This window comes from Anser cygnoides, chromosome 34, assembly GCF_040182565.1.
Source record: "Anser cygnoides isolate HZ-2024a breed goose chromosome 34, Taihu_goose_T2T_genome, whole genome shotgun sequence".
NCBI classification, from domain to species: Eukaryota; Metazoa; Chordata; class Aves; order Anseriformes; family Anatidae; genus Anser; species Anser cygnoides.
In genome coordinates this window covers 1,345,190-1,368,567 of record NC_089906.1, presented here as the reverse complement: position 1 = coordinate 1,368,567, position 23,378 = coordinate 1,345,190, and the positions used below count along the sequence as shown (strand labels likewise).

Sequence of the window (23,378 nt, the reverse complement as noted above, 5' to 3'; positions counted from 1 at the left end):
CCCGACGCCACTTCCGCCCCGCCGCACAAGATGGCGGCGCCCACTCTGCGGGGCCTGGCGCTGGGCCTGGCCCGGGCCGCGGTCCCGGTGCGGCCGTACCGGGCGCCTCCGCTGCGGCCCCGCGCGGTTCCCCCGCCGCCGCCGCCGGGGGCCGAGGAGCAGCGGGCGGCGGCGCGGCGCTTCGGGAGGCTGGGGGAGGCGGCGGGGGTCGCGCCGGAGCGGCTGTGGCCCAGCCCCGGGGAGCTGCGGGAGCGGGAGGCGGAGGAGCGGGAGTGGGAGCCGCCGCTGCGGGACGTGGAGGCGGAGCTGGAGCGGCGGGAGCGGGAGGAGGCGAGGCGGAGGGAGGAGAGGTGGGGACCGGGACGGGGCTGGGAGGTAGCGGGAAGGGGGGGGGCACCGGGAGAACCGGGGATTGGGGGGGCCGGGGATGGGGGAGGGGCACCGGGAGAACCGGAGACTGGGGGGGGGGGGCACCGGGAGAACCGGAGAGGACTGGGACCGGAGGGGGGGGGGTAACCGGGGATTGGGGGGAGGGGGGGGAGCCGGGGGGGCACCGGGAGGACCGCAGAGGGCTGGGACTGGTGGGGGGGGACCAGGGATGGGGGGAGGGTACCGGGAGAACCGGAGGGGGCTGGGACCTGGGGGGGGGGCGGCGACACCGGGGACAGATGGGAGGGGAGACGGGACCGGGGGGGGGGGGCAACCGGGAGTCCCCTCGGGTTCCGTCAGGAAGCAGCGGGGCAGATGCCGGGGGGTGTGTATGGGGGGGGGGCAGCTCCCGGTGTCCCCCCCGACCCCCCCGGTCCCGTCCGTCCCCGCAGGCAGCGGCTGGTGGCGCGGAGCCTGGCGGCGATGCCGGCGGCGGTGGCGGCCTGGCGGCAGGAGCGGGCGGAGGCGCGGGAGCGGAGGCTGCGGGAGGCCGCCCGGCGGCAGCGGCTGCTGGCGGAGGCGGGGGCGCGCCTGGGGGCCCCCCCCCGGCCCGGAGACCCCCGGGCGCAGGCGCTGCTGCAGGACTTGGAGCGGGAGGAACGGCGCCGCGAGAAGCGGCAGCGGCGGCAGGAGCGCGAGGAGGCCGCGCGCAGCGCCCTGGCCGCCGCCGAGGCCGCGGCCTCCCAACGCCCCCCCGGTGCTCCCGGAGAGGCCCCCCCGTAGCAGCGCCAAACGGAGACCCCAACCCCCCCCCCAAAACAGGAGCGGGATGGGGGTGTGCCCCCCAAAATCCCTCGGGGGGCGCTGGGCTGACTGCCCCCCCTCAGCCCAAAGCGCCCCCAAAAGGCCCCGTTCCTTCCCCAAAAGGCCCCGTTCTTCCCCCAAGAGGCCACCTCCTTTCCCCAAAATCTCTCCTTTTTCCCCCAAAAGCTCTGGGCGCTCGCACGCGGGCCGGGTTTAAAATTCTGCGTTTAATCTCTTTCCCCGAGCTGTTTCCTTTGTGTTCTGTTTTTTTTTTTTTTGTTTTTTTTTTTAATCTCCCGCAGGGCCGCCCTCCCCCCCCAGGGCCAAATGGGGGAGGGGAATTTGGGGAGGGGGGGAGGAATTTGGGGAGGGGGGGGCACAGGGAGGAAGCGTTTGTCCGGAGCGGGCCCTGGGGGGGGGCTGCACCCATCGCTGCCCCTCCCTCGGGACGTGGTGGGGCCCAAGGGGGGGGTCCCGGCCTCGCCCCTCCCCGCGGCCCCCCCCCAGGGGCGAGGCTGTGCAGCCCCTGGGGGGGGCGTGGGGGGGTTCCCGGCCCCCCCCCCCGGCGTCGATCTCAGTCGTCGTCGAAGTTCTGGCTGAGCAGGAAGTTGGCCGCCAGGTTCTCGTTCTTCTCGCAGGCGAAGTAGGCCTGGATCACCAGGCTCTCGGGGAAGCCCAGCGCCTTCAACTGGGGGGGGCGCAAAGGGGGAGGGGGGGCGTTCACTCTGGGCCCTGCTGATGCCCCCACCTCCCCCCCACCCTCCCGCAGAGCTACCGCTCGCCCCCGCAGGACGGCAACCCTACAACAGGGCGCGGCCCAGCCTGCGCTGTGCTTCGGAGTGTTTACCCTGGTCCCTACTGATGGCCGGGAAGCAGTTACCCCGCTTTAAATCAGGTTTCTGACCAATTATTTATTTTCCTGCTAATTATTGTACCTGTTACTGCTCCTACTGCTGCTCCCCGGTACCCCATCGCCACTAAGTCGGGCTCCAAAACGCACTGGGAGCCTCCCCTCTCCCTCCCAGTGTTAACTCTGGCCCCTACTGATGGCTGCCCCCCCCGTTAACTCTGGTCCCTACTGATGGCTGCCCCCCGTTAGCCCTACTGATGGCCCCCCCCCGTTACTGATGATGGCCCCCCCGTTAGCCCCCCCCCACTGATGCGCCCCCCCGCCCCCTTACCCTTTCTATGGCTTCTTTTTCCTGAGGCGTCACTTGGATGTAGTTCATCTGCGGGGACTCGTCCCCGATGGCACCCATCTCGCCCTCGAGGTCGCCCAGCTCCCCCAGTGGCTCGTTCAGCATCTGGATGAACTGCTCCTGGTGCTGGCTGATTTGCTGGGGAGGGAGGAGGAGGGCCGGGTGAGCTGCGGGTCCCCGGGGGGGGGCCTGGGGGGGTCCCGGGGCGGGGGGGCGCGGTACCTGCAGGAGCTGGGGGTTCTCCTGGCCCAGCTGCTGGAGCAGGGCGGGCAGCAGGGCCGGGTTCTGCTGGATCACCTGCCGCATGTTCTGGAACTGCGGCTGCTCCCGCAGGAACTCCAGCGGGTTCTCCCCTGGGGGGGGTGGGGCAAGGGGGTGGGGCGTGGGGGCGGGGCCTGTGCAGGCCACGCCCACCTCAGCACTGACCACGCCCCCTTTAGCCGAGACACGCCCATAAAGGGGTGGGGGCAGCGGTAAGCCGCACCCCTGCACAATGAGCTGCCCACCCCAAAGGAGGGGGGGCGGAGCTTCCCCAGGAGGGGGCGGAGCTTCCCGGGAGGGGGCGGGGCTTCCCTCCAGGCCACACCCCCCCGCCCACTAACCCCACCCCATAAACGGAGAAGCCCCGCCCCTGGCTCTGCCCACCCACACCCATCAGGGGGCGTGGCCACACCTGACCCCTCCCACTAGGGGCGTGTCCCGCAGAGGCCCCGCCCCCACCGACCTTCAGGCGGGGGCTGCTCCAGGGGGCGGCTCTCCTGCACCGGCGGCCGCTCGGGCTCGGGGCTCCCGGGGATGCCCTGGGGGGGGGGCACAGAGGGTGAGGGGGAGGTCGGGGGGGTCCCGCACCCCCCCGCAGCCCCCCCCCCCGCAGCCCCCCCGGCCCCCGCTCACCGTCAGCAGGTACTCGACGGCGCGGTGGGGGTTGTTGTAGCTGGCGCGCAGCGCGGCCACCACCCGCTCGCGCTCGTAGCCCATGGACATGATCTCGGTCAGCATCGTCTCGTACTCCGAGCCCGTCACTGCGGGGAGGGTCAGCGCCAGCCCCTGCCCCCCCCCCCCCAAAATCCCCACCCCCCCCCCAATTCCCCAAAAACCCTTGGCCAGAGCCGCACCGCCCCACCCCTACCCAAAAATCCCCCCCCAGCTCCGTTCCCCTCCCCCACGCCCCCCAGAAGACCCCAATTCCTTGCCCTTATTTTGCCCTCCCCCATAACGTGCCCCCCCCGCGACCCCCCCCACCCCCTCAGACCCCCCCCACCCCCCCACCTCCTCACCCCCCCATCCCCCACTTACCAAACCCCTCCTTGCGCTCCCCTGCTCCTGGAGCCCCCCCCCGACCCCCCCATCCCCCTGCAGACCCCCCCCGCCCAGCACCCCCCCCCAGCACCCACCGAGGGTGGAGGCAGCGTCGGCCGAGCGCCCCGCACCACCTGGGGGGGGAACAGAGCTGCGAATTCAAGAGAGAGACATGGCAGCGGGGCTGTCCGAGAGACCTCACCAGCCCCCCCCCCCCCCAAAAAAAAATCCTCCATACCCCGCCCACCCATCCCCCTTCCCCTATAACACCCCAAATCCCCCTTCATACCGCCCCCGCCCCCCCCAAATCCCCTAAATCTCCCCAAAATCCCCTCTCTGCTTGACCCCAAAACACCCCCAGCTAACACCGGGAGAGGGGGGGCAAATAAATTTAACACCCCCCCCCCCCCCGGTTACAAACGACCCCCTCCTCCTTACCCCGCCGCGGGCTCCGCCACCGTGAGCGGGGGGAGGTCCTGGGGGGCCGGCTCCTCGCTGGGGGCCGCCGGCGGCGGGGGGGGGACGGCGTCAGCGGCCGGGGGGGGCCCCGGCGCCGGGGGGGGTTCTGAGGCAGCGGCAGCGGCGGCTTCGGGCGCTGCGGTGCCCAGCGCGGCGGCTTTGGCCTGCGGGAGGGGGGGGTGAGCGGGGGGGTTTGGGGATGGGGGGGGTTGGGGGGGGGTCAGGGAGGGGATTTGGGGGGGGGGGGCACCTTGGTGACCATGACGACGACGAAGTTCTTCTCGTCGATGCGGTACTCGCGGATGGGCACCTCGTCGCTCAGGATCTTGCCCGCGTAGATCAGCTTCTGGCCCGCCACGGGGAAGGCGTCGCTGCCCTTCTCCGCCTCGATCTTCTCCTTCAGCGCCCGCACCTGGGGGGGGGCAAAGGGGGGGGTCACCGCGGAAGGGGGGGGGCACCGTGGAAGGGGGGGTCACCCCGAGGGGGGGGGGGCACTGCGGAAGGGGGGGGCAACCCGAAACGGAGGGGTACCCCAAAAGGAGGAGGGCAACCCAAAAAAAGAAAGTCACCCCAGAAGCAGGGACACCCCAAAAGGAGGGGGGCAGCCCTAAAGGGGGACATCACTCTATACGGAGGAGGAACACCCCAAAAGACGAGGATTACCCCCAAAAGAGGGGGATTACCCCCAAAAGAGGGGGATTACCCCCAAAAAGCAAGGGTACCCCAAAACAGGAAAATCACCCCAAACGGAGGAGCATCACCCCAAAAGCAGGGGCACTCCAAAAGAGGAAAATCACCCCAAACTGAGGAGCGTCACCCTAAAATCAGGAACATCCCTAAAGAGAGAGGCCGCCTCAAAAGTAGAGACACACAAAAAGGGGGAGATCACCCCAAATAGAGAAGGATCACCCCAAAAGCAAGTGCACCCCAAAAAACAGGGACATCCCTAAAGGAGATTACCCCAAACGGAGGAGGCTCGCCCCAAAAGCAGGGGCGCTCCAAGAGGGGAAAATGATCCCAAAAGCAGAGAAACCCCAAAAGGGAAAAATCACCCCAAAAGCGAGGGGTGACCTAAAAAGCAGAAGATTGCCCCCCAAAAGCGAAGGGGGGGCACATCCTCATGGGCGGCAACCACCGGGGGGGGGCTGCCCCGAGCTTCCCCAGCCCCACAGGGCTCCGCGGGGCCCCCCCGGCCCTAAAACCACGGCCCCTTGGGGGGGGGGGGGGCGAGGGGGGCTTGGACTGCACCGCTTGGGGGGGGCGATGCCGGGGGGAGGAGGGACTGGGATTGCCCCATTTGGGGGGGGGGGAAAGAGGGGGGCTGGGACTCCCCCATTTTGGGGGCGACGCCGGGGGGAGGAAGGGGGGTTGGGGGGGGATGGAAAGGGAAGAGGGGGAGGGGGGGAGGAGGCCTGCCCCATTTCGGGGGGCTGGGGGGGCCGCAGGATGCGGGGGGGGCCGCACCACTGGGGGGGGGAGAGAGGGGGGTATACCAGAGGGGGAGGGGAAGGAGGGGAGGGCTGCACCGTTGGGGCGGGGGGGCTGCACCCCCCGCCCGCCCCCTGCATCCATGTGGTGACCCCGAGCCTCCCCCCAAACCGAATCCCGTCCCCCCCCGCCCCGGGTCGTACCACAGCGAGGGGGGGGGGGGCGCCCCCAACCCCCCCCCGCCCCGCTCCTCCTCCCCTCCCGGGCCTGCCCCCCCCCCCTCCCCGGCGCCGCCCCCCCCCCGCACCGTCTCGTGCGGCTCCATGCGGATCTTGAAGGTCTGCTGCTGCAGCGTCTTCAGCGTCACGGTCACCGCCATGGCGGCGGCGGCGGCGGCTCCTCCCGGCGGCCCCACAACATGCAACTCACGCCGCCGCCATCTTAGGCGCCCCGCCGCTTCCGCCTCACGTGACGCGCGGCCGGAACTTGCGTCACGCCGCCGCTCCCCCCTCCCCCCCCCCCCCTCGCGCGGCCGCCGCCGTCACGTGACGGGGGTGGCGGCGGCGGCGCGGTCACGTGACGCGCGGCGCGCACAAAATGGCGGCGCGCGGGGAAGATGGCGCGGGCGGACAGAGCGGAGGCGAGGCGGAGGGGCCGGGACGAGCTTTAATTTAACACAAACCGCAGCGCGGCCACCGACGGGCGCGGGGGACGCCCTCACCCCACCCCCAACCCCCTCCAACCCCTCCCCCAGCACCGGGGCCGCGTCCCCAACCCTCCCCCCCCCCGCTACCGGGCCCGGTGCCGTTCCTGAGTCCTCGCCCCGCGCCCCCCGGGCGGCCCCGGCGCCGCCCCCTCCCCCCGGGCCGGGAGGGGCCGCCCGTTAAAAAACCGAAGTCCAGGTCTCACAGAGACATTACGCTCGCTCCCCGCGGGGTCGGGGCGCTGCCCCGGCGGGGCCCGGTGCGGCGGGACCGGGGCCTCCCACCCCTCACAGCTCATCCTTGGGGGCCGCCCCCGCGTCCTCCTCCTTCTCCGCCTCCTCGTCTTCATCATCATCCTCCTCATCGTCATCCGCATCCCCCTCCTCATCCCCCTCCTCCTCCTTGCGCTGCTTGTCCTCCTCCTCCTGCTTCTTCCGCTGCTCCTCGTCCTGCTGCTCCTTCATCTTCCTCTCCGCCTCCTGCGGGGCGCAGGGGGGTCAGCACAGCACCCCAAGGCAGGGACACAGGGGGGGCGCCGCAGTGCCCCCAGCGCCCCAGGGACAGGGGAGGAAGCCAGCTCCGTGTGTGTGTCCCCCCCCCCCGTACCTTGGTGGCCCCCCAGGTGTCGTTGCCGAACTCCTCAGCAAACTTCTCGTCATCCGTGATGAGGAAGTTGTCGAAGATGGTGCCCGATTTCACCTAGGGCAGAGCAGGGGGAGCTCAGCAGGACCCCTGGGGGGTTGTGGGGATTGAGAGGACCCCCCAAAAAGCCACGGGGGGCACCCCCGGCCCCAGCCCCTCCTCCCACCTGCCACAGGTCGAGGCCAATGACACCGAAGCTGTCATAGGCGTAGATGCTGGGGTCGGGCGTGTACTCGGGGTTGTCGATCTCGGGGTGCACCCACTTCCCCTTGTAGTTGGGGTTGTCGATCTGCCGCGGCCTCCACTCGCCCTGGGGGGGGGGCATAGGCAATGTTGAGAGGGGCACGGCCCCACCCTGGCTCCCCAGGGACCCCCGGGGGGTGCCGGGCTTCACCTTGTACTCGGGGTTCTGGATGACGGGGGGCTCCCACTCCCCGTCCATCTCCTCGTCCCAGTCCTCCGGCTTTTTGGCGTCGGGGTCAGGGATGTGCTCAGGCTTGTCCCAGTCCTGGGGGGCAAAAACGGGGAGGGGGGTCAGGGCTCTGCCACAGGCCTCCCACGCACGTCTCCCCCCAGCCCCCCGGGCGCCCCCCACCTCAGGCTTGGAGTCCTCGGGGTCGTCGATCTTGGCCCGCTCATCCCAGTCGTCGGGCTTCTTGGCCTCGGGGTCCTTGATCTTCTTGGGGGGCAGGAAGTCCCAGTCGTCCTCCAGGCTCCCCGACTCCACCTTGCTGTTGTCGATCTTCACCTCGTAGGTGTTGTCGGGGCGCACGATGAGGGTGTAGAGGTGGGTGAACTCGTCGTCCTGCGGGGGAGAGGGCGCTCAGCGGGGCCGGGCTCCTCCCCGCAGCACCACCGGGAGGGGCTGAGCCCCCGCCCCACGCCCCCCCACGCACCTTGCAGCGGATGTCCTTGTTGATGAGAACGTTCTTGCCCTTGTAGTTGAAGATAACGTGCACCTTCTTGGTGCCGGGGCCGCAGATGTCAGGGCCTGGGGGGGGGGACAGAGGGGTTATGGGGTGGGGGAAACGAGCCTGCCGCTGCCGGGGGGGCAGCACGGGGGGGGGCGGCAACGCACCAAACATGATGTTGTACTCCGAGTCGCCGTGCATGTCCTCCTGGCTCAGGCCGGCCGGGAAGAGCTTGACGTAGCCACCGCCACAGTCGATGTTCTGCTCGTGCTTCACCGTGAACTGCACCACCAGCGTCTTGTCCCGGTTGCTGAAGGGCTCGAAGCGGGACGAGAGGGCGTAGAAGCGCGCGTCCTGGCTCGTCTGGATCCCTGCCGGGGCACCAAAACCCACCCGTGCTGAGCCCTGACCAGCACCGGCCCCCCCCAGCAGCCCCCAGTCGAGGCTGTAACAAGCACAAGTTGTTAATTAATTGTCCCCTGGGGTCCGTGCCCCACCTTTATCCTTCTCAGCATCGCCGTAGAACTTCCCGGCAGTCAGGACGAAGCGCCCGTAGTCCGGCTTGTGCTTGGATTCCACCCACCGCTGGGTCCAGGCATCTGCAGGAGAGGAGCGCTGAAGACCCCATGCCCCGGCTCCGGTCCTCCCCCAGCAGAAGGGAATGGGTTCTGCCCCTCCCCGCAGGGCCGGAAGCGGGGCGGCTCCCGGCCACCTGCACAGCCCCGCGCTGGCTTTTCACGCTCCAGAGCGGCCTGTCAGGGTTGCTGCCTGCCCACCTGCAGCCACAGCGATAAGGGAGGGGACCCCGTGTCCCCTGCCTCGCTGGAAGCTTGGGGGAGGCAGAAATAAGGCTCCGGGGCTGTCCCTTGCTGCAGGGCTGCAGCAGGATTTAGGGCTCCAGACAAGAATGAACCCACAGTGAGAGCCAGCTCCCATCCCACGCCACCCCCGTGGGGGAACACCCTGCTCGGGGCGGTTCTGCCCCCACTGAGCAGCCTCCTTCCCTCACGGGGCCACTCCTCGGCCCCGGCCCTTTGTCCCCTGCGGCTGAACGGGGGCCACGTTGCCCCCGCAGCCCTCTCAGGCCCCCGCTCCCCAGCCCAGGTGAGGCCAGCTGGAACACGTCCCCCCCCAAAACATCCAAACCAGGAGAGCCCCGAGGCCCTCACCCCCTCGCGCCCCCCATACAACCTGCCTCCCTGCAGCCCCACCTCTCCCATCCCTCCCCACCTTTCCCATAACCCTGATCCCCTCCAGTCCCTGCCCACGTAAACCTCTTCCCCCCGAGCCCCCCTTTTACCCAGGCCATCCCCCTACCACAGCCCCCAACTCCCAGCCTAGGGGCGGCCTCCAAGCCCCCCCATTTCTCCTCAAGCCCCCCCGCAGCCCCTTCCCCTTTTTCCCACGGACCCCCTCAGGACCCCCAGAGACCCCTCCCTGGCCACCCCGAATCTCCCTCCCTTTTCGCTCCTCCCCCCTCAGGGCCCCCTCCCCTCAGGGCCCCCTCCCTCCCCTTTCTGCCCCCCCTTCCCCTCCGGGCCCCCTCCCCTCTCGCCCCTCCCCTCCCGTCAGGACCCCCTCCCCTCTCGCCCCCCCTCACCTCCATCCGAGAACTCCTCCCGGAAGAACTCCGTGGGCCCAGCCGCCGCCAGCGCCAGGAGGGCGGCGAGCAGGAGGGGGAGGCCGAGGCGGCTCATGGCGGCGGCGCGGTCCCACACGGCCCAGTCGGGGCGCACCCTCCCTCCCGGCCCGGCGGAGCCCGGCACTGCGGAGGGGGGTGACGGCGATGGCGCCTTTTATACGCCCGCCGCCCCTCGGCCCGCCCCCGGACGCTGCCCATTGGCCGGCGCCCTCGCGGCGCCCGCTACCATTGGCCTACCGCCCGCTGGCCGGCGGCGGCGGCGCCCCCGAACGTTGGCGTCCCAGATGGCCGCTTCCTATTGGCTGAGCCGGGAGGCCAATGAGGAGCGACCACGCGTTCGGAGGGAGACGCCCCCCCCCGCGCTCCCCCCTCCCTCCGCGGGGCGCGTCGCCGCGGTCACGTGGCTGGGGGGGAGGGCCTGGCCACCTGCGGACCACGTGGGGGGGGGGGGGGGGGGGCGCCGCCATCCCATAATAGCACCGCGACGGTGCACGGGGGGGGAACCCAAGGGGTGCCCCCAGCCGGCCTGCGGGGCTTAAGGTCCAAACTGGAGCCGTGATGCAATCGGTGATGACGTCATGTCGCGCGGTGACGTCATGTCGCATGTCGCACCGGGCATGTGCAGGGTGGGGCGAGCCCCCCCCCCCCGATGGGGGCAGTGGTGGGGTCCCGGGGGCGTTGCCATGGCAACAGCCTGTAAGGGGGGGCTGTCGTCATGGTAACGGGCCCGGGGATCCCCGCTGTGTTGTGATGTCAGCTAGCTCCCATGACGTCACTCTTAACCTCGTGACGTCACTCTCCACCCTTATAACGTCACAGTCCATCCCGCCACGCCTCGCGGCCTCCCCCTCCCCGCGGCCCCCAGGCTGCCCCGCCACTCCCAAGATGGCGCCTCCCTCCCGCCGCACTCAAGATGGCGGCGCCCACACGCGGCATGAGCGGAACGCTTCCGGGTGGCGGCGGGAGCGCTTCCGGCCGCCGCGATGTCGCCGAGCGTGGCGGAGCTGCTGCTGCAGCGGCTGGAGCGGGAGCCGCCGGGGCCCGGGGGCGGCCTCTGCAGCCTGGAGGCGGCCGCCGCGCTCGGCCTCGACCACCAGACGCTGGTGGGCGCCGTCAAGAGCCTGCAGGCGCTCGGAGAGGTGGGGGCGCCGCGTCCCGCGGGGGTCGGGGCCCGGTGCCGGTGATCCCGGTGCCGGCGATCCCGGGCCGGGTGCCTGTCCCCGTCCTGGTGCTGATGCTATTCCCGGTGCCACTGACCCCGGTCCCGGTGCTATTCCCGGTGCCGATCCCGGTCCCCTTCCCGGTCCTGATGCCGGTCCTCTTCCCGGTGCCAGTCCTGGTCCCGGTCCCCCTACTGACCACGCTGCCGCTGCTATTCCCGGTGCCGCTGACCCTGGTGCTAATCCCGGTCCCGGTGCCGGTCCCGGTGCCAATACCAGTCCGGGTGCCAATGCCGGTGCCATTTCCGGTCCCAGCGCTGATCCTGGTGGACCCGGTGCCGATACCAGTGCCATTCCTGGTCCTAGTCCCGGTGCCGATCCCGGTGATTCCGGTGCTATTCCCGGTCCCGGTGCTAATCCCGGTGCCGATCCGGGACCCATTCTCAGTCCCGGTGCCGATCCCGGTGCCATTCCCAGTCCTATTCCCGGTGCCGGTGCTAATCCCAGTGCCGCTCCCAGTCCTGTTCCCGGTGCCGGTGCTCCCGGTGCCGATGCCGGTGCCATTCCCGGTGCCGCCCGCAGGTGATCGAGGCGGAGGCGCGGGCGGCCACGCGCTGGGAGCTGAGCGCCGAGGGCGCGGAGGTGCTGCGGGACGGCAGCCCCGAGGTGCGGCTCTTCCGCAGCCTCCCCGCCGACGGGCTGCCCCAGAGCGAAGCCATGGTGAGCGGGGGGGGGCTACAGGGATGGGGGGGGGGTCCCGGGGGGGTTCCCGGGGGTCCTCACCGCCCCCCCCGGTGTCCCCCCCCCCCCCGCAGAAGCTGCCCGGTGCCCAGGTGGGCTTCAGCAAGGCCATGGCCAACAAGTGGCTGCGCCTCGACAAGGCGGCGCCCGGCGGCCCCCGCGTCTTCCGCGCCGTGAGTGTCCCCGGCCCCGCGCGGCCCCGGTTTGTGTCCCCCCCCCCCCCAACACCCGGGGGGGGGGCTGGGGGCCACCCACCGGTCCGTCCGTCCGTCCGTCTGTCCGTCCGTCCGTCCCCGCAGGTGGAGGCGGTGCAGGACGCGGTGCAGGAGAGCCTGCGGAGGGTGCAGCAGGGCGACGCCGCCGGCCTGCCCGAGCGCGAGCGCAACGACCTCAAGAGGAGGAAGCTGCTGCTCGAAGTGTGAGCGGGGGCACGGGCAGACCCCGCATCCCCCCCCCAAACCCCATATCCCCCCCCCCCCCAAAAAACCCTATTCCCCCCCCAAAAAAACCATATTGCCCCCCCCCAGCACCCTCAAGTCCTACTGGATCCGCAAGGGCAGCGCCTTCAGCACGGCGGTGACGCGGCAGGAGACCGACCTGACGCCGGAGATGATCGCGACGTGAGTCTGGGGGCACCCGGGGGGGGGGGCCCCAACTGTGCCCCCCCCTCCCTGAACGACCCCATAACCCCCCCCTTCCCCCCCCCGCAGGGGCTCGTGGCGCCAGCTCCCCTTCAAGCCCTACAACTTCTCGGCGCTGGGGCTGCCGCCCGCCTGCGGCCACCTCCACCCCCTGCTCAAGGTGCGCTCCCAGCTCCGCCAGATCTTCCTGGAGATGGGGTGAGTGGGGAGGGGGATGACACACGGGGGGGGGGGGGGGGGCTACGACAGCGCAGCCCCCCCCCGAGTGACGCCGCAGCCCCCCCCCAGGTTCACGGAGATGCCCACCGACAATTTTGTGGAGAGCTCCTTCTGGAACTTCGACGCCCTCTTCCAGCCCCAGCAGCACCCGGCGCGGGACCAGCACGACACCTTCTTCCTGCAGGGTGCGCGGGGGGGGCCCGAATCCCCGCTGCCCCCCCCACACCCACCCCGTGCCTCCCAAATCCCCGCTGACCCCCCCCTTTTCCCCCCACAGACCCCGCTGAAGCCCCCGAGCTGCCCGCCAGCTACATGGCCAAGGTGAAGAAGGTGCACTCGCAGGGAGGCTACGGCTCGCAGGGGTGAGCGGGGTGGGTTTGGGGGGGCTCTGCCGCCCCCCCCGCGCCTCCCCCGTAGTGCTGGGACCGAGCTAAGCCCCCCCCCAGGTACAAATACGAGTGGAAGGTGGAGGAGGCACGGAAGAACCTGCTGCGCACGCACACCACGTCCGCCAGCGCCCGCGCGCTCTACCACCTGGCCTGCCAGGTGGGCCGGGTTTTGGGGAGGGGGCGGAAAAAGGAGCGTGGGGGGGGCATTGCCTGACCCGCCCCCCCCCCCCCCCCCCCCCCATTTCTTTTCCAGGATAAGTTCACCCCCGTGAAGTACTTCTCCATCGACCGCGTGTTCCGCAACGAGAGCCTGGACGCCACCCACCTGGCCGAGTTCCACCAGGTGGAGGGGGTGGTGGCCGACCGCGGGCTCACCCTGGGCCACCTCATGGGCACCCTCCGGCAGTTCTTCACCAAGCTGGGTACGGGGGGGGCTCGGGGGGGGTCACCGGGGCAAGGGCAGGGGGCTGGGGCACCCCCCTGACACCCCTCTTCCCCCCCAGGCATCACCAAGCTGCGTTTCAAGCCGGCCTATAACCCCTACACAGAGCCCAGCATGGAGGTGTTCAGCTACCACGAGGGTGAGGGGCCCCTGCGGGATCCCTGCGAGGCGTGGGGGGGCTCTGTGTGGTTTTTTTTTTAGGCAGGGGGGTCGGCTCAGCCTCATTCTCTGTGGAATTTGGGGATCAGCTTAACCTCTCCCTCTCCTGTGGGGCTAGGGGCACCCCTGAGGAGCCTGTGACCCTCTGCAAAGTGTGCGGGGGGTTCTGTGGGGTGCCCCGTAGGTGGACGCCCCCCCCCCCATCTCACGCCCTGTGGGGTGGGGGCCCCCCCTTCTCGCTCTGTAGGCCTGAAGAAGTGGGTGGAGGTGGGGAACTCGGGGGTCTTCCGCCCCGAGATGCTGCTGCCCATGGGGCTGCCCGAGAACGTCTCCGTCATCGCCTGGGGGCTCTCGCTGGAGCGGTGAGTCGAGGGGCAGCCAGGACCCCCCCCCGGGGCAGGGAGGGCCCAGCCCGGCCCTGCTGACCCCCCCCCCATCCTGCTGCAGCCCCACCATGATCAAATACGGCATCAACAACATCCGCGAGCTGGTGGGGCACCGGGTCAACCTGCAGATGGTCTACGACAGCCCCTTGTGCCGCCTCGACGTCTAGAGCCCTATTTATTGCTGCTGCCATAAAAACCAGGCCCAATAAACCTCCTATGCCCAGCCGGGTGCCTCTGAGTGTGCTAGGGGGCAGCGACCACGCGTGGGGTGAGGGCTGAGAAAAGGTTTTATTGTGATAGAATGGTTGGGAGGGGGTTTTGGGGGGGAAGGAGCCCTCCTCACCTCTCCGCAGCCCGACACATGGTTGCTGCACCCGTGAGGTACTCGTGGTGCAGAGCCCGGCTGCTGCGGTGAGCCTGGGGGAGGGATGGGGGCCTTGGGGCAGCCCAGGAGCTGGAGTTCCTCATGAGCAGGCTGCATTCACGTCCTGGGGGCTGTGCTGGGGCTTACCGCGTTGGCGCTGGGCGCTGGAGCATCGTGGTGGCAGCGGCACAGAGGGGTGCGAGTGCCCCAGGCTCCCTCAGCACATCACGCTGGATCTGCCCCTGCTTTTGGCTGGGCACCAGCAGCACCCACCTGCAAAACAACACCCCGAATCAGCGGAGGAGCCTGGAAAGTCCTGGAGGAGACCGGGAGCAGCCCTCCTGAGCCGCTCGGCCACGATCCCCACCCCAAAACGCCACCCGGAGCTACTCACACCTCGTCTCCCCTCACACCGCAATGGCGGCTCTTCCCTCTCCTCACAGCGCGGCCCTTCCCGCCTCTTTTCCTCTCGGCCGCCCATTGGCCAGCCCGCGGCGGAGACGGGCGCTGATTGGCCAGCGCGGGTGCCCGTCACCAGCCGCCCGCCGCCGACCCGCCCACCGTGCTCTCCTCAGCGAGCCGCGGGGGGAAAATGGCGGGGGAGGCGGCGCACGGTGAGGAACTGGGGCCAGGAACTACCCTGGTGGTTCCCCGTGTGGGGTCGCTGCCCTTGGGGCCCCCTTTTTCCACCCTGGGGCCTGTTCCTGTGAGCCCAACGCCAAGCTGGCCCCAAAGGCCCTTGATCCAGGCCCCTCTGGGGGGGCCCTGCTCGCCTCATGGCTCCCCCACAGCCCCTGCCGCCATCCCGGCCGCCGTGCTGGTGCCGTGCCCCGGGGCCGTCCCAGTGCTTGACTGGGCCCTTCTGGGCCCAACGGTGGTGCCCGTGTTCGTCAGGCTTTGTGGGGTGTGGAGCGTGGAGTCTGTGAGAATGTGCAAAAAAAAAAACACTGCCATGTTGGCTAAAACTCACCAGAAGTTTCCAGAAATACCTGTTTGTTCGTTCTCTGCTACTTGTTTTTCGGCTCAGTGCTTCAAATGTCTCGTTTAACGCTTTAACCCTTTGGAAAAGTGTAAAATCGGGAGCTCTGCTGGGTGGTGGGGCCTCCCCCCTCCAAAAAGAGCCATTTTTATCGAGGGGGGAGAACCACAGGGTCTCTGGGCCAGGAGCCCACCTCCGCCCGTCCCCCAGTTTAGTTATTATTATTAATAACCCACAATATTACGGCTAACTGGACATTCCCAAATGTATTCCCTGCAGGCTGCTGAGGAGCTTGGCTGCGGAGGCGTGGGTTCAGACCAAGGTGGGAGCAGCCCCGTCCGTACGGGGATGGGATGGGGACGTGGGGACAGAATGGGGACATGGGGATGGGATGGGGACGTGGGGGTGGGATGGGGACATGGGGACAGAATGGGGACATAGGGATGGGATGGGGATATAGGGGCGGGATGGGGACATGGGGATGGGATGGGGACATGGGGATGGGATGGGGACGTGGGGATGGGATGGGGATATGGGGATGGAATGGGGACGTGGGGATGGGATGGGGACAGAATGGGGACATAGGGATGGGATGGGGATATAGGGGTGGGATGGGGACATGGGGATGGAATGGGGACATGGGGATGGGATGGGGACATGGGGATGGGATGGGGACGTGGGGATGGGATGGGGACGTGGGGACAGGATGGGGATATGGGGACATGGGGACAGGATGGGGACATGGGGACATCACCCCATGCCCACCGCAGGCTGATGTCTCCCTGCCACCCCACCAGGCCACCATGGCACATCAGGAGCATGAGGACCCGGAGCTGGAGCCGGAGGAGATGCAGAGCAACAGCTCCTTCTTCACCGGTTTGGGCAGAGACGAAAACCCTGGCGAGGACCCCTCGAGGTAGGAAGCTTTGCACCTGCCAGGGGGCTCCTGATTTTAACCTAAATCAGGGGAAAAAAGGTGCTGCGTGTCAGGAATGACAACCCTTCAGGCAGAGCGGCAGGGGCAGGTTGAGCTCGGTGACACCACGGGGCCCAAATCTGATAACTCACAGGGCACCGTGTCCGTTAGTGAGATTTCCTCCTTTAATAACGTCGTCTTTCCTAATTAACATAACCGGCTGGCCAGCTTGCTTCTGATAGCAGGGCCCGTTGCGCTGCGGCGTGGATGCACGCCTCAAAGGGGGAAACGGTTTGGGGAAGCCCAGCCCCAGCGCCTGCCTTGCTGCTCGGTGCAGGGCAGGATTGGGCAAATCGGCCGTTTCCATGCTCCCTCTGCCCCCTGCTTGCCAGTGCGGGTCGGGGCGCGCCTGTCACTGCCCTGGCAAACGCAACGAGTGCCCCCCAGCCCGGGCAAAGTCACTCGCTGCCTTAGTGAGAGCCACCGCAGGAGCCGCTGGGGTGAATTAGCTCCCTGGGAATTAGACTCATTTACTGTTGGCCGTGCAGCCGGGGTTTCCTCGAGCTCTGCCTGCCTTTGCTTCCCCAAACGGCCCCGCTGAGGCTGGCTTCGGCCATGGCTCTGCCTTCGCCCCTGACCCGCGGGTGCTGTGTTTGGGCCGAGGACGGAGCCGCCGGCCGCCGGCCCCCCGCTGGGCTCGGGGGCTCTGGACGGCCAGGCCTCCCGCTACTTCGCGGCGCTGGACTCCAGCGTGGGCGACCTGCGGCAGCGAGCGCAGCGCCTCATCGACAGGGTGAACGAGAGCCGCAAGGAGGACCACACCGTGATGAGCGGCTTCCGCGAGAGCCTGCTGCTGAAGGTGCGTGTGGGGGGGGGGGGGGGGGGCGCGCGGCCGCCCAGCGCCTGCTCGCCGCGTTTAATTGCGTTATTCCGCCCGAATTAAGTCGTGGGACGGCGAGAGGAGGTGCTGCGGGCGGGCGGCGTCCCACGAGGCGCCGGCGCCAGCTGCAGAGCCTGGTGTGCGGCTGCACCGGCGGGGGGGGGGCCCGGCCCCTCCGGGGCGGCTGCAGCTGCCTCCAGATCTGCTTTAGGGGGCGGAGGGGACGCTGCCCGCCCCCCGTCCCCGTCCCCGCGCTGCTGCTGCCTGTCCTCGGTGTCCTTGCTTGGCCGCGTGCCGCGCCGGACTTTGCTCCCTCTGCCATCCCCGCGGACGGGGGGGGTGGGAACGGGGGGGGGCTCCGGGCCGCCTGCGCCCCCCGCGCGCAGATGGCAGCCAGGCCCCGGCAGCTGCGGCTGGGGGGACCCCGCGCTCGGTGGCTACCGCGGCCGGTGCTCCGGCTACCGTGGGCGCAGCTGGCGGCGGCGCCGGCCAAGCGGGGCCGGGAGCTGTGCCAGCGCGGCGGCCGCAGCTGCCACCCCCCCGGGGACGGGGCCGGCTGTGCCTGCGGCGCTGCCAGCGCCTCCGCCCCCTGTCCCCAGTGGCCCGATTTTTATTTCCCCCCCCCCCCCGCCCCCCCTTTTTTTTTTTTCCTGGAAGGTGTCCGACCTGGCCGAGCAGCTGGAGGAGCAGCTCTTCCAGCTCTACAGCCTGCACAACGAGCAGATCCAGGAGCGCCTGCACGAGCTGGCCGAGGTGATGGAGCGCGTGCGGCAGGCCGAGGACGAGCTGCAGCAGGTCTGCCGCACCGTGGAGGCCGCCTACAAGGACCTGTGCCTGCAGCCCGAGGCGTGAGAGGGCCCCCCGAGCCCCTGGGGAGCCCCCCGAGCCCGCGGGGAGCCCCCCACACGCAGCCCCCAGCCCCAGCAGCGGGGGCGTTACGGCCGCGCCGGGCCAGCTGCTCCTTCGCGGGCAGAGAAATGAGGAATATCAGCCCGAAATCGCCTTTTCCGCGGGCTGTTGGTGTTCGGTTTTTAACACAATTAAAACAAAAAGAACAAAAGACCCCGAACGGGCTCCGGAAGGTTCCTCCGAAGGGCCTCGCCTCGGCAAAGCCCGCCTCGTGCGGACGCGGGGCCCCGTCCCGGCACTCGAGCTGCGCCCAGGGGGTCTTAATTACCGCTGATGAGCGCGGCGCTGACGAACAGGCTGGCGCGGGGCAGCTTCTCCAGCCTTTATTGGGGCGGCCGGCGGCGCCGCACGGAGGGGGGAAGGCACCGGGGGGGGGGGTCACCGAGGTAGAACCGAGCTGCCGGGGCCGGGCGGTGCCAGCGGGTCCTGTCGGTGCCACCGGGGCCGCTCGGCGCCACCGGGTCCGAGCGGCGCAGCGCCCTGAGCAGCGCCCTGAGTCCCTCAAGTCCGAGGCGCCGGCCGCGCCGCGCCGCACCGCACGCCCTGGCGCCTAGCCGCGCCGCTCTGCCTTGCCGGCGGCGAAGGCCTGGAGCCCCGTGATGGCTCTGCCCAGGATCAGCGCGTGGATGTCGTGCGTGCCTGCGGGCGGGAGGAGCGGCGGGGTCCGGGGGCGCCCGGCGGTGACGGGGGGGGCGTCCCCGCGGCCCCCCCCGGTGCTACCTTCGTAGGTGTTGACGGCCTCGAGGTTCAGGAGGTGGCGGATGACGTGGAACTCGTCGCTCACCCCATTGCCCCCCAGCATGTCGCGCGCCTGCCGGGCGACCTCCAGCGCCTTGCCGCACGAGTTGCGCTTCAGCATCGACACCAGCTCGGGGGCCGCCCTGGGGGGGTTGGGGACGCCGACGCTCAAACCCCTGCCCCCCCGGGGGCCCCCCCACCCCGATTTGGGGGCGCGCCTCGCCCCCGGCCCCCACCTGCCCTCGTCCTTGAGGCGGCCGAGGCGCAGGCAGGCCTGCAGCCCCAGGGCGATCTCGGTCACCATGTCCGCCAGCTTCTTCTGCACCAGCTGGTTACGGGCCAGGGGCGCCCCGAACTGCCTCCTGCACGACAAAACGGGGGGGGGGGGGCACGTGGGGGGGTCCCCGCGGGATTTAGGGGGGGTCGGGGGGGGCTGGCAGCGCGTTACCTGTCGAGGACGTACTGCCGCGCCGTCTCCAGGCACGCCTCGGCGGCGCCCAGCGCGCCCCAGGCGATGCCGTAGCGAGCGTGGGTCAGGCACCCAAAGGGACCCTTGGGGGGGGGGGGGGGGGGGACAATCGGCGGGGGGGCTCAGCACCCACTCAGCACCCCCCCAGCGTGTGTCCCCCCCCCAAAAAAAAAAGCTTACGGCCAGGCCGGTGGCGTGGGGCAGCAGGTTCTCCTCGGGCACCTCGACGTCGTCCATCAGGATCATGCCGGTGGCGGAGGCGCGCAGCGAGAACTTGCCGTCGATTTTGGGGGTGCTGAGCCCCGCCATGCCCCGCTCCAGCAGGAAGCCGCGGATCTGCCCGTCCCCCTCGCACACCGCCCACACCACGCACACGTCGGCCACCGGCGCGTTGGTGATCCTGGGGGGGGAAATAAGGGGTCGGGGGGGGGGGGGGAAGAGGGTTACGGGGGGGGGAAAAGGGGGTTACGGGGGGAAAAAAGAGAGGTTGGGGGGGAAAAAAGGGGGTTACGGGGGGAAAAAGGGGGTTACGGGGGGAAAAAGGGGGTTATGGAGGGAAACAGGTTGGAAAAAAGGGGTTGGGGGGTGAAAAAAAGGGGGTTACGGGGGGTTAAAAAAAGAGGGGGAGGAAATGGGGGGGGAAAGAGGGGTTTGGGTGGGGGAAGAGGGGTTTGGGGGGGGAAAGGCAGTTACGGGGATGGGGGGGAAAAAAGGGGTTGGGGGGGGAAAAAAGGGGGTTACGGGGGAAAAAGGTTGGAAAAAAGGGGTTGGGGGGAAAAAGGGGTTGGAAAATCGGGTTGGGGGAGAAAAAAGGGGTTTGCAGTGGGAAAAAAGGGGGTTAGGGGGGTTGGGGGGGGAAAAAGGGTTGGAAAAGGGGGTCGGGGGAGAAAAAAGGGGGTTAGAGGGGGGAAAAAGTGGGTCACGGGTGGGGGGGTCACGGGTGGGAAAAGGGTTGGAAAAAAGGGGTTGGGGGGGGAAAAAGGGGTTGGAAAATGGGGTTGGGGGGGAAAAAGGGGGTTGGGGGAGGGAAAAGGGGTTGGAAAAAAAGGCGTTGGGGGGGGAAACAAAGGGTTTGGGGGGCTCTGGGCGTGGGGCTGCCCCCCCCCGGGGCGGTTTTTGGGTCTCACCACGTCTTGGAGCCGCGCAGGCGGTAGCTCTTGGTGGCGGCGTCGTAGCGCGCCCGCGTCTCCATGCCCCCGGGGTCGCTGCCGTGGTTGGGCTCCGTCAGCCCGAAGCAGCCCAGCAGCTCCCCCCGCGCTGGTTGGAAAGGGGGGGGGGGTCAGCGAGGAGGGGGGGCGGGGGGCTCCCCAACCCCCCCCCCCCCGCCCCCCGGCTCACCCAGGGGGGGCAGGAAGCGGTCGCGCTGGGCGGGGGTGCCGTAGGCGAGGATGGGGTGCATGACGAGGGAGGACTGCACGCTCAGCACCGAGCGGTACGCGCTGTCCACCCGCTCCAGCTCCCGCGCCACCAGCCCGTAGCCCACCGACGTGGTCCCGGCGCAGCCGTAACCTGCGGGGGGGGGGGGGGGCAACGGTGCTGCAGGACCCCCCCCCCCCCCCCCAACTTTCAGGAGGACCCCACTCGCTGCCGCCCCCCCCCCCCCCCCCCCCCCCCCCCCCAGGGAGGACAGAGCCCAACCCTGACCCCGACCCCATCCCCGTCCCCGTCCCCCGACCCCAACCCCCTCGTTCCCATCCTGTCCCTCCCAGGACCCTCGGGGGGGGGGGGGACCCCAACGTGTCCCCCTCCCACCTGGAGACCACCCCCAAAACCCCCTGAAGCCCCCAGCCCCAAAAGGACATCAGCCCCCCCCCCCCCCCCAAAAAAAAACCTCCTATTTCTCCTGGGGCCACCCCAGATCCCTCCAAAGCCTCCCAGAACCCCCCTGGGGGGGGGGGCCCAACACATCCCCCTCCCACCTGGAGACCCCCCCCCAACCCCCTGAAGCCCCCAGGGGACCCCAGCCCCCCCCAAGTCCCCCCCCCAGCCCCTCAAGGACACCAAATCCCCCCCCCCAGACCCCCTCCATTTCTCCTGGGGCCACCCTAGCTCCCTCCAAAGCCTCCCAAGACCCCGGGGGGGGGGTCCCAACACCCCCCGCAATGCCACCCTTGACCCCCCCCCAAAAAACTCCTGGACCCCCGCCCTCCTGGGGGGGGCAGACCCCCCCCCCCCGCGCCCCCCCCCTCACCTTGGATGGTGGGGCCCAGCAGCCCCAGGGCTCCCATCTCGGTCACGATCTCCCGGTCAAAGACTGTTTTTTTTTGGGGGGGGGGGGGGGGGGGAAGCAGAGGGGGGGCTGAGCTGGGGGGGGGGGGGCAGGCAGTGGGGACCCCCTTGGCTGGGGGGGCTCCTCCCCCTGCTGCCCCCCCTGTTGGATGCGGGGGGGGTATCAGGAGGTGTTGGGGGGGTGTCGGGGGGCATTTGGGGGGGCTGGGGGTATCAGGGGGTATTGGGGGGGGGGTCTGAGGGTGCTGGGGGGTATTTGGGGGGGCTCTATTTGGGGGTATTTGGGGGGAGCTGAGGGTGCTGGGGGTATTTGGGGGGGCTGAGGGGTATTTGGGGGGGGGCATATTTGGGGGGAGCTGAGGGTACATGGGGGGTATTGGGGGGGGCTGAGGGCTGTATTTGGGGGGTCTGGGCGTATTTGGGGGGATATTTGGGGGGGGTCTGGGGGTATTTGGGGGGTATTGGGGGGGGTCTGAGAGTGCTGGGGGGTATTTGGGGGGGTCTGGGGGTATTTGGAGGGGTATTTGGGGGGGAGCTGAGGGTGCTGGGGGGTATTTGGGGAGGTGGAGGTTATTGGGGGGGGCCTGGGGGGGGGGGTGGAGGTTATTGGGGGGGGGGTCTGAGGGTCCTGGGATGTATTGGGGGGGGGTTGGGGTTGGGGGGGTTATTTGGGGGTGCCGAGGGAGCACATCAGGCGGCATATTAACGCTCAGGGGGCGTCACGGAGGGAACATCGTCCCGGGGGGGGGGTCCCGGGGGGGGGGGGGTCCCGTTACCCTCGTGCCGGTTGGCGAGCAGCACGCGGGGGGCCAGGCGCTCCTGGCTGTAGCGGCGGGCGGCGTCGCGCAGCAGCCGCTCCTCGGGGCCCAGCAGCTCCTCCAGCCCCAGCGGGTCCCGCCAGTCGAAGGCAGCTGGGGGGGGGGGGGGGGGCACCCCACGCGTGACCACCCCCCCGCGTGGGTGCTGCCCCCCCCCCGACCCCCCCCTCCCCCACCCACCCACCCACGGGAGCCCCCCGCGTGGGCCGAGCTCTGCCCCCCCCTCCAGCCCAGCCCAGCCCAGCCCAGCCCAGCCCCACGCGTGGGCCCCCCCCCCCCCCGCCCCACTCACCACGCGCGGGGGGGGCCGAGCCCCCCCAGCGGACGCCGCTCAGGGCCGGGCGCCGGAACCGGGCGGCGAGGCGGAGCGCCATGGGGGGGCTGCGGGGGGGTGGGGGGGCTGAACCTGGGGGTCCCAAAGGACCTCGGGGGCCCCCAGGGTGCCCCCCCCCAGTGCCCTCCCCCCAAGGACCCCCCCCCCCCCGCACCCTGCGAGCTCGGCGGCGGCGAACGGGCCCCGAGGAGCCCTGGGCCGTGACGTCACGGGGGGGGGTGTGACATGGGGGGGGGGGCGGGACGTGGGGGGTGTGGCGGGGGGGGGGGGGGTGACATTGGGGGGGGCGTTAACCCTTTCCTGCCCGGAGCGCAGGGCCCGCCCCCCCCCCCAACCCCCAAGGGACATTGTGGGTGGGGGGGGGGGCGCGGGGTTTTGGGGGGATTTGAGGGGTTTTTCACGACCCGACGCCCCCCCCCTCGACCCCCCCCCCGGACAGAGCAGCGGGGCCGGGCGGTGCTGTGCAGCCTTTATTGGTCCCCGGGGCCCCCCCGGGCGCCCCCATCGCCCCCTGTGCCCGGGGAGGGGGGGGCCAGGGCGTCCCGGGGGCGTTTGCATAGCAAGAATGGGGGGGGGGGGGGTGATGACGTCACAGGGCGGTGGTGATGTCATCCGCCCGGCTGGCCCTCGAGCGGCGGGGGGGGGGGCTGTTGGCGTGTGATGTCACTGCTCGCCCGAGCCCCGCGCGGTGACGTCACCGCCTGGGTCGCGCCTCCCGTCCTGACGTCGTCGCGGCTGTGACGTCATCCGTGCCAGCGTCGCTGTGACGTCATCGTTCCCACGCCATCGGTTACGCAGTGGCTGCGACATCATCGGGCCCGCTCCGCCGGTTACACCGGAGCTGTGCTATCGTCTGCCTTATGTCATGGGTGACGTCATAACTGTGACGTCGGCACCTCCACTCTGCGTCGGAGCTGTGACGTCACCGGCAGTGACATCACCCGCAGGCCCCACGGACTGTGACGCCACCGGTTCCCCTCCGTGATGACGTCAGAGCTGCACCCTCACCCCACCGTGCGTGACGTCACCGCCGTGACATCACCGTGCATGACATCACCGCTGACATCACCGCCATGACATCACCGGGCCAAGAACCAAGGGGCAAAGGGGGGGAGGGGGGGGGCTACACCTGGACGAAAGGGGGGGGG

General features: G+C 70.1%; 6 protein-coding genes across 7 annotated transcripts; 3 read left to right on the top strand and 3 right to left on the bottom strand.

The window, feature by feature from the left end:
* GADD45GIP1 (GADD45G interacting protein 1) lies at positions 1-1,410 on the top strand. The gene is made up of 2 exons (XM_066986578.1): positions 1-350; positions 822-1,410. The coding sequence occupies exons 1-2, from the start codon at positions 31-33 to the stop codon at positions 1,150-1,152; spliced, it is 651 nt and encodes a 216-aa protein (XP_066842679.1). The 5' UTR covers positions 1-30; the 3' UTR covers positions 1,153-1,410.
* Positions 1,381-5,952, bottom strand: RAD23A (RAD23 homolog A, nucleotide excision repair protein). Its single transcript, XM_066986558.1, has 9 exons — positions 5,866-5,952; positions 4,381-4,542; positions 4,110-4,294; positions 3,767-3,822; positions 3,267-3,394; positions 3,097-3,172; positions 2,595-2,725; positions 2,355-2,510; positions 1,381-1,861 (listed from the first exon to the last, which is right to left on the bottom strand). Exons 1-9 carry the CDS (start codon positions 5,935-5,937, stop codon positions 1,748-1,750), a joined length of 1,080 nt encoding a protein of 359 aa, XP_066842659.1. The 5' UTR covers positions 5,938-5,952; the 3' UTR covers positions 1,381-1,747.
* Positions 5,953-6,210: 258 nt separating this feature from the next.
* Positions 6,211-9,617, bottom strand: CALR (calreticulin). Its single transcript, XM_066986557.1, has 9 exons — positions 9,416-9,617; positions 8,313-8,414; positions 7,983-8,186; positions 7,801-7,895; positions 7,500-7,709; positions 7,299-7,412; positions 7,071-7,214; positions 6,869-6,961; positions 6,211-6,741 (listed from the first exon to the last, which is right to left on the bottom strand). The coding sequence occupies exons 1-9, from the start codon at positions 9,510-9,512 to the stop codon at positions 6,550-6,552; spliced, it is 1,251 nt and encodes a 416-aa protein (XP_066842658.1). The 5' UTR covers positions 9,513-9,617; the 3' UTR covers positions 6,211-6,549.
* A 795-nt stretch (positions 9,618-10,412) lies between these two features.
* Positions 10,413-13,817, top strand: FARSA (phenylalanyl-tRNA synthetase subunit alpha). Its single transcript, XM_066986553.1, has 13 exons — positions 10,413-10,596; positions 11,200-11,337; positions 11,433-11,531; positions 11,658-11,776; positions 11,886-11,978; positions 12,069-12,197; positions 12,288-12,403; positions 12,496-12,580; positions 12,665-12,764; positions 12,861-13,029; positions 13,111-13,188; positions 13,456-13,570; positions 13,656-13,817. The coding sequence occupies exons 1-13, from the start codon at positions 10,441-10,443 to the stop codon at positions 13,759-13,761; spliced, it is 1,503 nt and encodes a 500-aa protein (XP_066842654.1). The 5' UTR covers positions 10,413-10,440; the 3' UTR covers positions 13,762-13,817.
* SYCE2 (synaptonemal complex central element protein 2) lies at positions 13,768-17,795 on the top strand. Of its 2 annotated transcripts, none has more exons than XM_066986572.1 (5): positions 13,768-13,862; positions 15,217-15,259; positions 15,735-15,854; positions 16,512-16,712; positions 17,391-17,795. In XM_066986572.1, the coding sequence occupies exons 3-5, from the start codon at positions 15,741-15,743 to the stop codon at positions 17,583-17,585; spliced, it is 510 nt and encodes a 169-aa protein (XP_066842673.1). In that variant the 5' UTR covers positions 13,768-13,862; positions 15,217-15,259; positions 15,735-15,740; the 3' UTR covers positions 17,586-17,795. The 2 variants fall into 2 exon arrangements, with proteins under 2 accessions (XP_066842673.1, XP_066842672.1); XM_066986571.1 differs by lacking the exon at positions 13,768-13,862 and adding an exon at positions 14,358-14,572.
* A 154-nt stretch (positions 17,796-17,949) lies between these two features.
* On the bottom strand, positions 17,950-22,455 carry GCDH (glutaryl-CoA dehydrogenase). The gene is made up of 11 exons (XM_066986556.1): positions 22,385-22,455; positions 22,189-22,277; positions 21,855-21,989; positions 21,041-21,103; positions 20,188-20,358; positions 19,977-20,106; positions 19,030-19,249; positions 18,829-18,932; positions 18,617-18,742; positions 18,363-18,523; positions 17,950-18,281 (listed from the first exon to the last, which is right to left on the bottom strand). The coding sequence occupies exons 2-11, from the start codon at positions 22,268-22,270 to the stop codon at positions 18,193-18,195; spliced, it is 1,281 nt and encodes a 426-aa protein (XP_066842657.1). The 5' UTR covers positions 22,271-22,277; positions 22,385-22,455; the 3' UTR covers positions 17,950-18,192.
* Between the last annotated feature and the right edge of the window lie 923 nt (positions 22,456-23,378).